The 17152-nt window shown below is 43.5% G+C and overlaps 1 protein-coding gene across 5 annotated transcripts in view; it reads left to right on the top strand.

Annotated features, from left to right (window-relative positions):
• The window catches only part of RFWD3 (ring finger and WD repeat domain 3), a 48848-nt gene that overhangs the window by 18857 nt on the left and 12839 nt on the right, over positions 1 to 17152 (top strand). For all 5 annotated transcript variants that reach the window (XM_077984682.1, XM_077984683.1, XM_015126617.3 and 2 more), the window contains 5 exons: positions 126 to 196; positions 5530 to 5724; positions 5812 to 5903; positions 12307 to 12421; positions 13665 to 13896. In XM_077984682.1, the coding sequence (XP_077840808.1) occupies positions 126 to 196; positions 5530 to 5724; positions 5812 to 5903; positions 12307 to 12421; positions 13665 to 13896 (705 nt within the window). The remainder of the gene's footprint in view (positions 1 to 125; positions 197 to 5529; positions 5725 to 5811; positions 5904 to 12306; positions 12422 to 13664; positions 13897 to 17152) is intronic.

Genomic DNA, 17152 nt, shown 5'->3' with positions numbered 1-17152 from the left:
GCAGGAACACTGTCAATTAGAAATGGGAAACTAGTGAGTCAGGCTCTCTCCTGCTAGCTTCTAATACCTGACATATCTTACTTTGTATTTTACCTATCCTATCATTTCTGGAAATGACTTGGCAGAGCAACTAGCAGGTGTCTCAGCAGAGCAAGAAGTTACATGTATCGATGGAGGCAAGACCCTCCCCAAACAGGTAATATGAACATCATTTTATTTTTATTTTATTTTATTTTTTTAGAGACTAGGTCTCACTCTCACCTAGTCTAGAGTGCAGTGATGCAATCATAACTCCCTGTAGCTTCAAACTCCTGGACTCAAGGGATCCTCCCACTTCAGCCTCCTGAATAGCTGGAACTACAGGTAATGCCACCACACTCGGCTAAATTTTTTGTTTTTTGTAGACAGAGTCTCACTATATTATCTAGCTGGTTTCGAACTCCTGGGCGCAAGGGATCGTCCTGCCTCAGCCTCCCAAACCATTGAGATTGTAGGCATGAGCCACCATGCCCAACCTGAATATCCTTTTTTTTTTTTTTTTTTTTTTGAGACGGACTCTCGCTCTGTTGCCCAGGGTGGAGTGCAGTGGTGCGATCTTGGCTCACCACAATCTCCACCTCCCGGGTTGAAGCAATTCTCCTACCTCAGCTTCCCGAGCAGCTGGGACTACAGGCACGCGCCACCACGCCCAGCTAATTTTTGTATTTTAAGTGGAAATGGGGTTTCACCATAGTGGCCAGACTGGTCTTGAACTCCTGACCTCATGATCCACCCACCTCAGCCTCCCAAAGTGCTGGGATTACAGGTGTGAGCCACCATGCCTGGCCTCTGAATATCCTTTTAAATAAAAGGTTTGGGGTTTTGGCCGGGCACAGTGGCTTACACTTGTAATCCCAGCACTTTGGGAGGCCGAGGCAGGCGGATCACCTGAAGTCGGGAGTTTGAGACCAGCCTGGCCAACATGGTGAAACTTGGTCTCTACCAAAAAGGTCGGGGGGGCTGCAGGTTAACATGGAAGCTTGCAGGCTTTGTAGGCAAGAGGTCCAGGTGTGGATCCTATCCCAGTTACTCATTTTTTGTGTAACTGCTGTCTCTTAGATTTAAAAATGGGTAGGGAGGAGTATTGAGAATAATCTGTCCTGTCTAGCCAACAAGGTTAAGTACCAGTTGAAACAACAGACATAAATGTGCTTTATAAATTATTAAGCCCATTCGCCAGGTGTGGCATGCACCTGTAGTCCTAGCTACTTAGGGAGGCTGAGGCAGGATTGCTTGATCCTGGAAGGTCAAGGCTTCAGTGAGCCATGATGACAACACTGCACTCCAGGGCAACAGAGTAGGACCCTGTCTCAATAAAAAAATTAAAATTAAAAAAAACTATCAGGCAGAATATGTTTAGTAAGTGATAATTTTTTATTTTTAAAAATAATGGGCTGGGCGCGGTGGCTCATGCCTATAATCCCAGCACTGTGGGAGGCCGAGGCGGGCAAATCACCTGAGGTCGGGAGTTCAAGACCAGCCTGGCCAACATGGCGAAACCCCATCTCTACTAAAAATATAAAACTTAGCTGGGTGTGATGGCACGCACCTATAATTGCAGCTACTCAAGGAGGCTGAGATAGGAGAATCGCTTGAACCTGGGAAGCAGAGGTTGCAGTGAGCCCAGATCGCGCCACTGAGCTCCACCTTGGGAGACCGAGCAATACTTTGGCTCAAAAAATAATAATAATAATAATAATCTTGGCTGGGCGCAGTGGCTCACACCTGTAATCCCAGCACTGTGGGAAGCCAAAGTGGGTACATCACCTGAGGACAGGAGTTTGAGACCAGCCTGGCCAACATGGTGAAACCCCATCTCTACTAAATACAAAAAGTAGCCGGATATGGTGGCGTGTGCCTGTAGTCCCAGCTAGTCGGGAAGGTGAGACAGGAGAATCGCTTGAATCCGGGAGGCAGAGGTTGCGTTGAGCGGAGTTCATGCCACTGCATTCCAGCCTGGGTAACAGAGCGAGACTCCATCTCAAAAAAAAAATAAAATAACACCTATACATCATTGTCCTCAATATGATTTATTTACATCTGCTCTGAATTTTGCCAATCTCAAAACATCATTTATCTACATTTTGCATATTTTTATATGCTCTTTGCGTTTTTATTTGAGTCTGGCTCATTTTTCCCAGCTTCTTACATCTTGGAGAGCTTTCTGTTATCAGTACATAAAATTGAATCTTTTTTTTTTTTTTTTTTTTTGAGACGGAGTCTCGCTCTGTTGCCCAGGCTGGACTGCAGCGACGTGATCTCGGCTCACTGCAAGCTCTGCCTCCTGGGTTCATGCCATTCTCCTGCCTCAGCCTCCTGTAGCTGGGACTACAGGTGCCTGCTACCACGCCCGGCTAATTTTTTGTTTTTTATTTTTTTAAGTAGAGATGGGGTTTCACAGTGTTAGCCAGGATGGTCTTGATTTCCTGACTTCGTGATCTGCCCGCCTCGGCCTCCCAAAGTGCTGGGATTACAGGCATGAGCCACCATGCCTAGCCTAATCTTGTTCTTATTAATAGATACATGGCATTCCGTCATACAAATACATTTTGAATTAATTTTTTCTTTTTTTTTTTTGAAACGGAGTCTCGCTCTGTTGCCAGGCTGGAGTACAGTGGTGCAATCTCGGCTCACTGCAACCTCCGCCTCCCAAGTTCAGGTGATTCCCCTGCCTCAGCCTCCTGAGCAGCTGGCACTACAGGCACACACCGTCACACCCGGCTAATTTTTTTGTATTTTAGTAGAAACGGGGTTTCACCATGTCGGCCTGGATGGTCTCAATCTCCTGACCTCGTGATCTGCCTGCCTGGGCCTCCCAAAGTTCTGGGATTACAGGCATGAGCCACTGCGCCCAATGAATTAATTCTTTTCTTATCATATAAAGCATGGTTTGGTGTATGGTGGCACACGCCTGTGTTGTCTCAACTACTTTGGAGGGTAATAATACTTTTTTTCTTGATAGAAATCATGCTCCACTGAACTTTTTTGAGACAGGGTCTCATTCTGTCCCTTATGCCGGAGTGCAGTGGCACAATCATAACTCACTGCAGCCTCAGTATCCGTGGCTCAGGTGATGCTTCTACCTCAGCCTCCTGACTACTTGGGACTACAGTCATGTGCCACCACACATGGCTACTTTTTTAAATTTTTAACAGAGACAAGGTTTTGCTATGTTGTCCAGTCTGGTTTCAAACTCCTGAGCTGAAGCAATCCTCCTGCTTTGGCCTCCCAATGAGCTGGGACTATAGGCGTGAATTACCACACCTGGCCTGCTTGGAACAATCTTATATAATTATCTTAGAAAATAATTGAGCCGGGCGTGGTGGCTCAAGCCTGTAATCCCAGCACTTTGGGAGGCCGAGACGGGCGGATCACGGGGTCAGGAGATCGAGACCATCCTGGCTAATACGGTGAAACCCCATCTCTACTAAAAAATACAAAAAAAAAAAAAAACTACCCGGGCGAGGTGGCGCACGCCTGTAGTCCCAACTACTCGGGAGGCTGAGGCAGGAGAATGGTATAAACCTGGGAGGCGGAGCTTGCAGTGAGCTGAGATCCGGCCACTGCACTCCAGCCTGGGCGACAGAGCAAGACTCCGTCTCACAAAAAAGAAAAAAAACGAAAATAATTGTGACTGACCATGTGTGGTTGCTCATGCCTGTAATCCCTGCACTTTGAGGGATGGATCATGATTGAGGTGGGTGGATCATGAGGTAGGAGATCGAGACTATCCTGGCTAACACTGTGAAACCCCGTCTCTACTAAAAATACAAAAAATCAGGTGTAGTGGCGGGCACCTGTAGTCCCAGCTACTCGGGAGGCTGAGGCAGGAGAATGGCGTGAACCCCGGAGGTGGAGCTTGCATTGAGCTGAGTTTGCGCCACTGCACTCCAGCCTGGGCGACAGAGTGAGACTGTGTCTCAAAAAAAAAAAAAGAAAATATTTGTGACTATGATCATGGGCTGCATAATAGTTCAGTCAACAACAGACCACATGTATGATGGTTGTCCCATTAGGTTATAATACCAGGTTGGGTGCAGTGGCTCACACTTGTAATCCCAGCCTTTGGGAGACCAAGGTGGTCGGATCACTTGAGGTCAGGAGTTCAAGACCAGCCTGGCCAATGTGGTGAAACCCTGTCCCTACTAAAAATACAAAAATTAACCAGGCGTGGTGGTTCGTGCCTATAATCCCAGCTATTTGGGAGGCTGAGGCAAGAGAATCACTTGAACCCAGGAGGCAGAGGTTACAGTGAGCCACGATCTTGCACCACTGCACTCCAGCCTGGGCGACAAAACGAGACTCTGTCTTTAAAAAAAAAAAATACCATATTTTTATTGTGCCTTTTCTATGTTTAGATACACAGATACCACTGTGCTACAGTTGCCTGCAGTATTTGGTACAGTAACATGCTGTACAGGTTTGTTGCCTAAGTATATAATAGTTGACACAGTCTAGGTTTGTTTAAGTACTTCTGGGATCATTCAATGACGAAATCGCCTAAAGATGCATTTCTCAGAATGTATTCCTGTTGTCAAGCAATGCATGACTGTATATCCATGAGATACCTCTAGCAGAGAGATTGCTATGCCAAAGGAAAGATATATGTGTTTTAATTTCCATGGATAATGCCAAATACTGCTCCAGAAATCTGTGCCGCTTTATATGTAAGGAAGCAGTATATAAGCATGTCCATTTCTCGTTTACCCTCAGCAGTTATTGGTGTCATCAGACGTTAATTTATACCAGTCTAATAGATGAAAAATGGTCTCTTTAATTTGCATTTCTTTAATTATAAGCAAACACTTATTGACCATTGTGTTTTCTTGTAAGCATTTGTATCCTTTCTTTGTTTTCTTTTTTTTCCTCTGATACACATAAGCTAAATATTTTATAGCTGCTATTCTTTATATGATAGCTGCTTTTCTTCCTTTGAGTGAAGGAAAAAGTATCCAAGAATTTTATAAGATTAAAGAGTAGCATAGTTTTCATAGCTTATATTTTGCCACATTGCATCCTAGAAAGAATGACAAGTGATTCATAGGTGTTACAAGTTTTCTGTAGCCCTTTTAATTGTTTGTATCTCTTTTTTCTACTTTTGTTAACTTGTTAGTTGCACATCTTCTTCAAGATTGATTTTACAGGCCGGGCGCGGTGGCTCAAGCCTGTAATCCCAGCACTTTGGGAGGCCGAGACGGGCGGATCACGAGGTCAGGAGATCGAGACCATCCTGGCTAACACGGTGAAACCCCGTCTCCACTAAAAAATACAAAAAAACTAGCCGGGCGAAGTGGCGGGCGCCTGTAGTCCCAGCTACTCGGGAGGCTGAGGCAGGAGAATGGCGTGGACCCGGGAGGCGGAGCTTGCAGTGAGCTGAGATCGGGCCACTGCACTCCAGCCTGGGAGACAGAGCAAGACTCCGTCTCAAAAAAAAGAAGAAGATTGATTTTACATTTTCTCTAATTTGAATATATTCTGGTTTCCATCTAGCCATCTCCCCAGAAGTCCGAGCCTCTGCTACCTTCTGCCTCTGTGGATGAGGAAGAAGGGGACACTTGTACAATATGTCTGGAACAGTGGACCAGTGCTGGAGACCACCGGCTCTCAGCATTACGCTGTGGTCATCTCTTTGGGTATAGTTGCATTTCCACGTGGCTCAAAGGACAAGTACGAAAATGTCCCCAGGTAAGGTCCATAGGTAAGGACACATTAACATGTTAAGTCAGGCAGATTCCTAGAACCACTCTAATTATGTCATATTGGGTTCTTTAGTGCAACAAGAAAGCCAGGCACAGTGACATTGTCGTCCTTTATGCCCGAACCCTGAGAGCTTTGGACACTAGTGAACAGGAGCGCATGAAAAGGTAGGTGGTGAGAGTATGCCTGACTGGAATGTTCCGTTTTGGTTCATTGTAGGCACATTTGAAAAACGAGGTATGAGTCACTCGTAGTGAGGTTTTACTTGACCTGTGACTTGGGATCTCTGGGGATCATTGACAGTATGTTTTAACGCTGTTATTTATAATTCATGTCTGATCATCTTCTTAAGGAAGTCTGCATCGTTGGCCTTACATAGAGCATTAAACACAAGGATCTGGCACATTACTTAACTGTTGCCATTTTTGCTTCTCATATCCCTGAGCCCCCCATAGCAGTTCTCCATACAGAAGACTCATAAGTGAAGCTTTGCACATGCTGTGCAATGTAAAAAATTACCAGGATTTTGGAAACACATAAACAGTTGCTAGTAACACCAGTCAGTATATGCTTCAAAAATATTGAAGAACATACACACCATTGAGAAAGGTGCAGGGACATGGGTTCTCTCACACTTTACTGGTTAGGCAAAGTCATTTTGAGACATCCTTGGAAATGTGTCTCTAAAGCCTTTGATCTCGTAATAATTGTTCAGGCATTTGTTCTAAAGAAGCATTGAAGAGTGTGTACAAAGATTTACTTAATGAAACTTCATTTAGCATTGTTAAAAATCTAAGGCAAGGGGATTGCTTAGTTGAGTGAATGGTGGTGTGTGCATGAACAGAATACTATACAATGTTGAAATGTGCGTATGTTGTCCTGTGGAAACATGTTATTAGTGTCATTGCATTTTTGTGAACTAGAAAAAGAAAATACAGCTGGTGCAGTGGCTCACTCTTGTAATCCCAGCACTTTGGGAGGCCAAGGCGAAAGGATTGCTTAAGGCGGGGAGTTCAAGACCAACCTGGCCAACATAGTGAGATCCTGTCTCTATTTAAAAATTTTTTTTAAAGAAAGAAAAAAAATACTATAGGTAGTCACTGTACAGATTATTTTAATTTTCTTCCTTGTTTTTACTCATTTGATCCAACCAGTACTCACTTGTAGCATTTTTAAATAATGGAAGGTGTGTACAGAGTGAAATTTTGTTGAAAAGGCAAAATCTATAGATGTGGCTGTTAAGGGTGATTGTATTTAAAAACAATTCACTGATTACAATAAGCTGTTAGTATACTCTCCAGCCTCATTAGAAAAAGTAAGGAATTTCAAAATGCCAATACAGACTAATAAAACGAACAGCCTTGTACCCAGTTTTATCAAATCTTAATATTTTACCATATTGCTTTGAGCCTTTTTGAAAAGAAATAGGCTGGGTGTAGTGGCTCATGCCTGTAATCCCAGCACTTTGGAAGGCCGAGGCAGGAGGATTGCTTGAGACCAGGAGTTTGGGACCAGCATGGGCAACATTGTGAGACCTTGTCTCTAGTAAAAATGAAAAAAATTAGCCGTATGTAGTGGTACACACCTGTAGTCTCAGCTACTTAGGAGAGAGGATTTCTTGAGCCCAGGAGGTTGTGGCTGAGCTGTGGTTATGCCATTGCACTGTAGCCTGGGTGACAGAGCAAGACCCTGTATCATAAAAGTAAAAATAAAGATAAATCTGTTGACTAGGTCAGACCTAAGAAGGAAAAAAAGGAAAGAAAATTTTAAAGAAGTAGTAAATTATAGATTCAGTAGAAGGGCCAGGCACGGTGGCTCATGCTTGTAATCCTAGCACTCTGGGAGGCTGAGGTGGGCAGATTGCCTGAGCTCAGGAGTTTGAGACCAGCCTGAGCAACATGGCAAAACCCTGTCTTTACTAAAAATACAAAAAGTTATCTGGATGTGGTGGTGCATGCCTGTAATCCCAGCAAATCAGGAGGCTGAGGCACGAGAAACGCTTGAACCTGGGAGGCGGAGGTTACTGTGAGCCGAGATTGTGCCACTGCACTCCAGCCTGGGCGACAGAGCAAGACTCGCTCAAAAAGAAAAAGAAAAAGGTACACTAGAATTCCATAGAGAACTACTTTCATGAATTAGGTGTTCATCATTCCCAAGAGTGATTCTGTGTTTGATTAGCTATATTTGTATTTGTAAATTATACATAGTATGATATAGAAAGTTTTGTTTGGGTTTTTGGTTTGTTTGTTTGTTTTGAGATGGAGTTTTGCTCTTGTTGCCCAGGCTAGAGTGCAATGGTGTGATCTTGGCTCACTGCAACTTCTCGCCTCCCAGGTTCAAGCGATTCTCCTGCCTCAGTCTCCCAAGTAGCTGGGATTATAGGCGCCCACCACCATGCCCAGCTAATTTTTTTTGTATTTTTAGTAGAGATGGGGTGTCACCATGTTGGTCAGGCTGGTCTGGAACTCCTGACCTTGTGATCAACCCACCTCGGACTCCCAAAGTGCTGAGATTATAGGCGTGAGGCACCACACCCGTCCAGAAAGTTTTTATACTTTATGCAAATGTTAGTTTATAATTTTTTTCTTCTGTAGCTTGCTTTTTTGCTTAATATTATGCTTTGGGAGTGTGTCCTAGTTGATCCATGGGGCTCTCTTTTTTTTTCTTTTCATTTCAATTTCTTGATAATATTCTAGTTCCCTAGTCAAAATTAATCTGTTTAGGCCAGGCGTAGTGGCTCACACCTGTAATCCCAGCACTTTGGGGGGCTGAGGTGGGCAGATCATCTGAGTTCAGGAGTTCGAGACCAGCCTGGCCAACATGGAGAAACCCCATTTCTACTAAAAATAGAAAAAATTAGCTGGGCATGGTGGCATGCACCTGTAGTCCTAGCTACTCGGGAGACTGAGGCAGGAGGATAGCTTGAACCCAGGAGACCGAGGTTTCAGTGAACCGAGATCGCACCATTGCGCTCCTGCTTGGGCAACAATAGCGAAACTCTTGTCTCAAAAAAAAAAATTATCTGATTGTATTTTACATTGGTAGACATTTAGGTTGTCTCCACTTGTTAACATTAGCCATGCTGCAGAGAGACAGGTCTAGCAATGGAATTGCTTTATTATAAGGCACATTTAATTTCTGCTTTACCTAAATATTGTCAAATTATTCTTCTAACTTAAACTTTTCTTGTTTAAAAAAACATGAGAGATTTCTCATTTTTTCATACCTTTGTGAATTTTATTTATTTATTTACTTTGAGACAGAGTCTCGCTCTGTCGCACAGGCTGGAGTGCAGTGGCGCAATCTCAGCTCATTGCAACCTCCGCCTCCTGGGTTTAAGTGATTCTCCTGCCTCAGCCTTATGAGTCGCCGCGACTATAGGGCATGCCACCACGCCTGGCTAATTTTTTGTATTTTTAATAGAGATGGGGTTTCACCATCTTGGCCAGGCTGGTCTTGAACTCTTGACCTCATAATCCACCCACCTCTGCCTCCCAAAGTGCTGGGATTACAGGCGTGAGCTACCACGCCCGGCCAAAAAGAATTTTTTTTTTAAGACAGGGTCTTGCTCTGTCACAAAGGCCAGAGTGCAGTGGCGCCATCAAACTCCTAGGCTCAAGCAGTTCCCCAGCCTTAGCATCCCATGTAGCTGGAAGTACAGGCACATGCCACCACACCTGACTCATAATTTACTAAGTAGTATATTTTTCTGTAGAAATTTTCATTGCTACTTCTATCCTTAATTAAGTTTCCAGCTGGGTGCATTGGCTCACGCCTGTAATCCCAGTACTTTGGGAGGCCGAGGCGGGCAGATCACGAGGTCAAAAGTTCGAGACCAGCCTGACCAACATGGTGAAACCCTGTCTCTACTAAGAATACAAGAATTAGCTGGGCGTGGTGGCACACACCTGTAATCCCAGCTACTCGGGAGGCGGAGGCAGGAGAATCACTTGAAACCGGGAGGAGGCGGAGGTTGCAGTGAGCCGAGATCACGCCACTGCACTCCAGCCTGGGCAACAGAGAGAGATTTCATTTCAAAAAAAAAAAAAAATTAAGTTTCCATGTATGAATGGGCTACAGTAGTCCCCTGTTAGCCACAAGGAATACATTCCAGGAGCCCCCAGTGAATGCCTGAAACCAGTGTATGTTTTTTCCTATACATACAAACCTAAAGGTTAATTTATAAATTAGGAACAGTAAGAGATTAACAACAATAAATAATAATAAAATAAAGCAATTATACCAATATACTAATAAGTTATGTGAATGTGTTCTTAATCTCTCTCTCAACATATCTCAAGTTTTGTGGCTTGTGGTTGATCACAGATACCGAAAACCGTGGAAAATGAAACTAGATAAGGGGACACTACTGTACTCTTTTGTTCCACGGTCTTTTTGTTAATTCTTTCTCCAATGTTCCAAGTTATAATTTATTGTAGCTTTAATATATGTCACCCCACTTTGTTCTGCAAAAGTGCTTTGTTCTGCAAAAGGTTTTTTTGCTATTTTTGTCATTGTTCTTCATATTAATTTTTAAAAATTAATTTGTTAAGTTCCATGAAAAAACTTTGGGATGTTGATTGAAATTGCATTAAAAAATTATTGTGGAGTAACTTGAGAAGTACCATATTTGTGATAGTGAGTCTTTTCAGTCATGAACTTTATGTAATATCCTTCCATTTATTTACTGTTTTCTTGTGTCTTTCACAAGTATTTTGCTTCATAAAGGTCCTACCTAGCCTTTTACTTTACATAATGACCTTTGGGTCAATGACAGATTATATACACGATGGTGGCCCCCTAAGATTATAATGGAACTGAAAATTCTGTTACGTAAGTGATGTCGTAATCATTGAAATGTCTTAGCGCGCCGGGCGTGGTGGCTCACACCTGTAATCCCAGCACTTTGGGAGGCCGAGGCAGGTGGATCACTTGAGGCCAGGAGTTTGAGAACAGCCTGGGCAACATGGTGAAACCTTGTCTCTACTAAAAATGTAAAAATTAGCTGGGCATGGTGGCAGGCGCTTGTCATCTCAGTTGCTCGGGAGGCTGAGGCAAGGGAATCTCTTGAACCCGGGGTCGAATGTAGCAGTGAGCCTGGATCACGCCACTGCACTCCAGCCTGGGCAACGGAGCGAGACTCAGGCAAAAAAAAAAAAAAAAAAAATCTTACCTCAATGCATTACCTTTTCTGGGTTTAGATACATAAGTACCATTATATTACAGTTGCCTACAGTATTCAGATTCAGTATGGTAACATACTATACACGTTTGTAGCCTGGGAGCAGCAGTATATAGCTTAGGTGTGTAGTAGGCTATACTGTATAGGTTTTTGTAAGTACATTCTGTAATGTTCACATGACGAAATCGCCTAACAACACATTTCTCAGAACATGCCCGCATCATTAAGCTGCACGTGACTCTATTTCTAGATTGCTGTTAAAATTGTTGTGAATAAAATTTTCTAACTTACATTTACTAATCAGTTATCTGATATGGGGACTGCTGTTGATCTAATCTTTTTGGTCTTGAGTCCAGCAGCCTTGCTAAACTGTAATCATTTGTGGGTTCTCTTAAATTTGCCGTAAAAATTAATAAGGGCAGCTTTATCTCTTCTAATTTTCATGTCTTTTTCTTGCATATCTTACTGGAATGGAATTCTGTCTTTGCATTTCATATTTTGAGACTTTTTAGGTACATACAAATGTGTATGACTGTTATTCTTTGTTATTCTTGGTGATTGTGTCCTTTTATGATGCATTGTTCCTCGTTATGCCTTTTTTTTTTTTTTTTTTTTTTGTGACGGAGTCTTGCTCTGTCGCCCAGGCTGGACTGCAGTGGCCGGATCTCAGCTCACTGCAAGCTCCGCCTCCCGGGTTCAAGCCATTCTCCTGCCTCAGCCTCCCGAGTAGCTGGGACTACAGGTGCCCGCCACCTCGCCTGGCTAGTTTTTGTATTTTTTAGTAGAGACGGGGTTTCACCGTGTCAGCCAGGATGGTCTCGATCTCCTGACCTTGTGATCCGCCCATCTCGGCCTCCCAAAGTGCTGGGATTACAGGCTTGAGCCACCGCGCCTGGCCTCGTTATGCCTATTTATGCTTTTTCATTAATTCTAATTGGTCTTTCTTTCGTTAGCATTCGCTTGATGTCTACTTTTGCTCTTTTTTTAACTTCACATTCTTTTTTGGGTTATATTATTTGAGTATCATGAACAACCAACAGCTTACTGTTTTCTTTTTAATCCAGTAACCTTGGCCTTTTAACATGTCAGTTTAATCTTTTATAATTTGCCTTAGCTAAACACTAGATTAGCTCTGTTCTCTCGTTTTGCCTGTGGCATTTTTAGTCGTAGTCAAATTTTCTAGTAGTAGTCAGATTCCTGACCATCAGTCCCTGCTTACCCCAAAATCTGTCTCTGGAGAGATTTTTCTCTTTTTATGTTTTATTCACTATCATAACATATTTACAGCAAAGAATATGCATCATAGCATGAACTTTATTCTGCCATCTTGATGGGAAGTCTTCTGTAGCCTTCCTAATCCCCAGTTGTTGCTGGCTTCCCCCCCCTAGTTCCCTACTGAAGGAACAGATGCTAAGGAAGCAGGCCGAGTTAGAATCAGCACAGTGCCGACTCCAACTGCAGGTCCTCACTGATGAGTGCACTAGGCTTCAAAGTCGTGTTCAGGTATGTTTATCCTTTCTAACCCAAATAACTTTTGGAATAGGAATGGAAGAGGAATCTAAATGCTACTTATGTTCATCTCAGAAATAAATAGGATTTGCCAAGTTATTTAGGAAATAAACATGACCAACTGCTTATTTTATTTCTGATTAGGGCATCTGTTCAAAACTTACTACACACTTTATAATGAAATCTACTATAGTCTGAATTTTATTTTTATTTTTTTATTTTTTTGAGATAGAGTCTTACTCTGTCATCTAGGCTGGAGTGCAGTGATGTGATCTTGGCTCACTGCAACCTCTGCCTCCTGGGTTCAAGCGGTTCTCCTGCCTCAGTCTCAGCATTTCAAGGAGCTGGGATTACAGGTGCCCACCACCATGCCCACTTAATTTTTGTACTTTTAGTAGTGACAGGGTTTCACTATGTTGGCCGGGCTAGTCTCGAACTCCTGACCTCAGGTGATCCACCCGCCTTGGCTTCCCAAAGTGCTGGGATTACAGGCGTAAGCACTGCACCTGGCCTTACAGTCTGAATTTTAGAAAAAATTAAATAGCTAACCAAGAATTCCAAACTTGTTTAAGTAAATCTACCAATAAAATGAGGGCTTTACCAGGAGTTTGAAGGTTACAGTGAGCTGTGATCGCACTACTGCACTCCAGCCTGGATGCCATGGATGACGGAGTGAGACCCTGTCTGCTTTTTTTTTTTTTTTTAAATGGCTTTAAACAAAACCATCATTAAGGACTTTCAACCCTCATATTATGATTCTGTGCTCTCCTTTTTTCACTTGTTGACATACTGTAAAAAATCAGCAGTTCTGGCCAGGTGTGGTGGCTTACGCCTATAATCCCAGCACTTTGGGAGGCCAAGGCGGATGGATCACCTGAGGTCAGGAGTTCAAGACCAGTCTGGCCAACATGGTGAAACCCCATCTCTACTAAAAATATTTAAAAATTGGCTGGGTATGGTAGTGGGCACCTGTAATCCCAGCTACTCAGGAGGCTGAGGCAGAAGGGCCTGAACCCAGGAGATGGAGGTTGCAATGAGCCAACATGGTCCCACTGCACTCCTGGGTGACAGAGTAAGACTCCATCTCAAAAAAAAAAAAAACTCGGCAGTTCTCTAGAATTTATGTTAACATTTTCATGTAATGGATAAGAAATCTTCTATATAAGATCAAGGAATTGTGTTTGAGGGGAATATCAAATTAAAAAGCTTTGTATTTATAAAATCTTTTTCATTTTAGGACTTGCAAAAGCTTATGTCACATCAAAATCAGAATTTACAGCAACCCAGGGGCTCCCAAGCATGGGTCCTGAGCTGCTCACCCTCCAGCCAGGACCAGCACAAGCACAAGTACCACTTCCAAAAGACCTTCACAGTATCTCAGGCAGGAAACTGCCGGATCATGGCATACTGTGATGCTCTGAGCTGCCTGGTGATATCACAGCCTTCTCCTCAGGCCTCTTTTCTTCCAGGTAAAGAGTCTAGAACCTCAGCTTTCATGTTCTTTATTAGACTCCATGTGTTTATTTCCTTGCTCTTTTGGAAAATTCAAGACTCAAGGCTCACCAAATCACCTTTCCCTCTCAGTTCCTTGTTAATGCAAGTACCCCAGGGTGCAGCAAAGATGTCTTTACTGTCTATTAACTTCATTCTGTAAATTTATTAACCAAGAGGGTAGAAATACTGATAACCATGACAAAGCAGATGGTGAGGTCCTTGGAAGTGTAGGTTACTGATAGAGTCCAAGAAGTCCTGTTCAACTTACAGATTCTTTTTAGACTGGAAATGTTTGACAGAACACTACCCTAGGGGTAGTTCAAGGTGAAACAAAATTTAACACTTATTTTCAGTAGTGTTCAAGTTAACAATTTCCAAATAAGAGAGTTTAAGGAGTACACTGACTATTAATGCTAGATTAATTTTCTCTCAACATATTTTGTGCTTTTTGGCCGGGCGCGGTGGCTCAAGCCTGTAATCCCAGCACTTTGGGAGGCCGAGACGGGTGGATCATGAGGTCAGGAGATCGAGACCATCCTGGCTAACACGGTGAAACCCCGTCTCTACTAGAAAATACAAAAAAAACTAGCCGGGTGAGGTGGCGGGCGCCTGTAGTCCCAGCTACTTGGGAGGCTGAGGCAGGAGAATGGCGTGGACCCGGGAGGCGGAGCTTGCAGTGAGCTGAGATCGGGCCACTGCACTCCAGCCTGGGAGACAGAGCAAGACTCCGTCTCAAAAAAAAAAAAAAAAAACAAACATATTTTGTGCTTTTTAAGCTTTATTTTAGGTTTTCTAAATGTTGAAATCCAAGTCTTTTCAAATGCTCAATTAAATCATTTCTAAATCTTGCAGATGTTTCTTTCTGCTGTCTTTAGCATAAGATTTCTGCCAACTGGAAGACTCCTTTGCTTTAACATGGTTTTATAATGGTCCTTTATCCCATCTAAGTTTTTAATAAAAAGATTTGTCATCAAATAGAACCAACAAATTGGAAAAATAACTATTTTCTAATGTTCCCCAAATTGGGAATGTGTTCTGTTCTTTTTTTCTTTTTTTTTTTTTTTTCTTTTTTTTTTTGAGACGGAGTCTCGCTCTGTCGCCCGGGTTGGAGTGCAGTGGCCGGACCTCAGCTCACTGCAAGCTCCGCCTCCCGGGTTCCCGCCATTCTCCTGCCTCAGCCTCCTGAGTAGCTGGGACCACAGGCGCCCGCCACCTCGCCCGGCTAGTTTTTTTTTTTTTTTGTATTTTTAGTAGAGACGGGGTTTCACCGTATTAGCCAGGATGGTCTCGATCTCCTGACCTCGTGATCCGCCCGTCTCGGCCTCCCAAAGTGCTGGGATTACAGGCTTGAGCCACCGCACCCGGCCCTGTTCTTTTTTTCTTAACGTGTCCATTCCAGTCCGCTTGATAGTGTGCTGGTGCTGATTTGTCCTTGTTCCCCTTAATGATTAACTTGGTGTGTATTTCTGTTACCTTGTTGATTTTTTTTTTTCTTTTTTTTTCCTTTTCTTTTCTTTTTGAGATGGAGTCTCGCTCTGTTGCGCAGGCTGGAGTTCAGTGGTGTGATCTCAGCTCACTGGAACCTCTGCCTCCTGGGTTCAAGAGATTCTCCTGCCTCAGCCTCCTGAGTAGCTGAGACTACAGGTGCATGCCACCATGCCTAGTTAATTTTTGTATTTGAGGGTTTTAACATTTTGGTCAGGCTGGTCTCAAACTCCTGACCTCAGGTGATCCACCCATCTTGGGCTCTCAGAGTACTGGGATTATAGGCATGAGCCACCATGCCCAGCGACCTTGTTGATTTAAAGCCTATACCTGCACCTGCACACACCCCCACCCCTTGCTTTTTTTTTTCCCCCTCTCTGGCTGTCCTAATTCTGCTGGAAGAAAGTGCAATAAGCCACGTACTTGGTTCCCTGGAGAAGCTGAAGCTGTCTTGAATCTAGGATTTGATGCATTTTTAAAGAATTTAACTCAACTGGGCACAGTGGCTCATGCCTATAATCCCAGCACATTGGGAGGCCAAGGCGAGAGGATCGTTTGGGCCCAGGAGTATGAGACCAGTCTGGGCAACATAGTGAGACTCCATCGCTATTAAAAAAAAAAAATTTTTTTTAACTAGGTTGGTGTGGCACACCTCTCTGGTCCCAGCAACTTGGGAGGCTGAGTTGGGAGGATCACTTGAGCCTAGGAGATCAAGGCTGCTGTGAGCCGTGATGGTGCCACTGTACCTTAGCATTGGTGATAGAGTGAGACCCTGTTTATATATATAACTTAGTTAAAAATAAATGTTATAGCCTAGTAAGAGAACAGAGTAACAAATAGTTTTCAAAGGTTATTGGTTTTTGTTGGTTATTTTTACCCCTTTCGGGAATGTGGGTACTTGAATTGTCATCGGTCTCATTTCAGACAGATGTGACATATCTTGACTGACATATTATTTATTTTCATTCTTTATTGTTCACTGTTCCTTCTGCATCTAGAGTGTGGTTCTAGTGAAATATTCTCTCTCAACAGCTTTATTGAAGTATAATTGACAGTAAACTGTACATATTTAAAGTATACAATTTGATTACTTTTCACATATGTAATACACCCCTGAAACCATCACTACAATCAAGATAACTTTACTTTTTTTTTTTTTTTTTTTTGAGACGGAGTCTCGCTCTGTCACCCAGGCTGGAGTGCAGTGGCCAGATCTCAGGTCACTGCAAGCTCCGCCTCCCGGGTTCCCGCCATTCTCCTGCCTCAGCCTCCCGAGTAGCTGGGACCACAGGCGCCGCCACCTCGCCCGGCTAATTTTTTGTGTTTTTAGTAGAGACGGGGTTTCGCCGTGTTAGCCAGGATGGTCTCAATCTCCTGACCTAGTGATCCGCCCGTCTCGGCCTCCCAAAGTGCTGGGATTACAGGCTTGAGCCACCGCGCCCGGCCAACTTTACTTTTTTTTTGACACAAGATCAAGTTATATCTCCCAGGCTGGAATGCAGGGAGGGGTGTGATCTCAGCTCATTACAACCTCCACCTCCTGGGCTCAAGTCATCCTTCCACCTCAGCCTCTCGAGTAACTGGGAGTACAGGCTCGCCCCACTATGCCCAGCTAATTCTCATATTTTTTGTAGCGACAGGATTTCACCATATTTCCCAGGCTGGTCTCGAACTCATGAGCTCAAGCGAGCCATCCACCTCAGCCTCCCAAAGTGCTGGGATTCCAGGCATAAGCTACCACGCTTG

Source organism: Macaca mulatta, chromosome 20 (genome assembly GCF_049350105.2).
Source record: "Macaca mulatta isolate MMU2019108-1 chromosome 20, T2T-MMU8v2.0, whole genome shotgun sequence".
Lineage (NCBI taxonomy): Eukaryota > Metazoa > Chordata > Mammalia > Primates > Cercopithecidae > Macaca > Macaca mulatta.
This window is presented reverse-complemented; position numbering and strand designations above follow the sequence as displayed.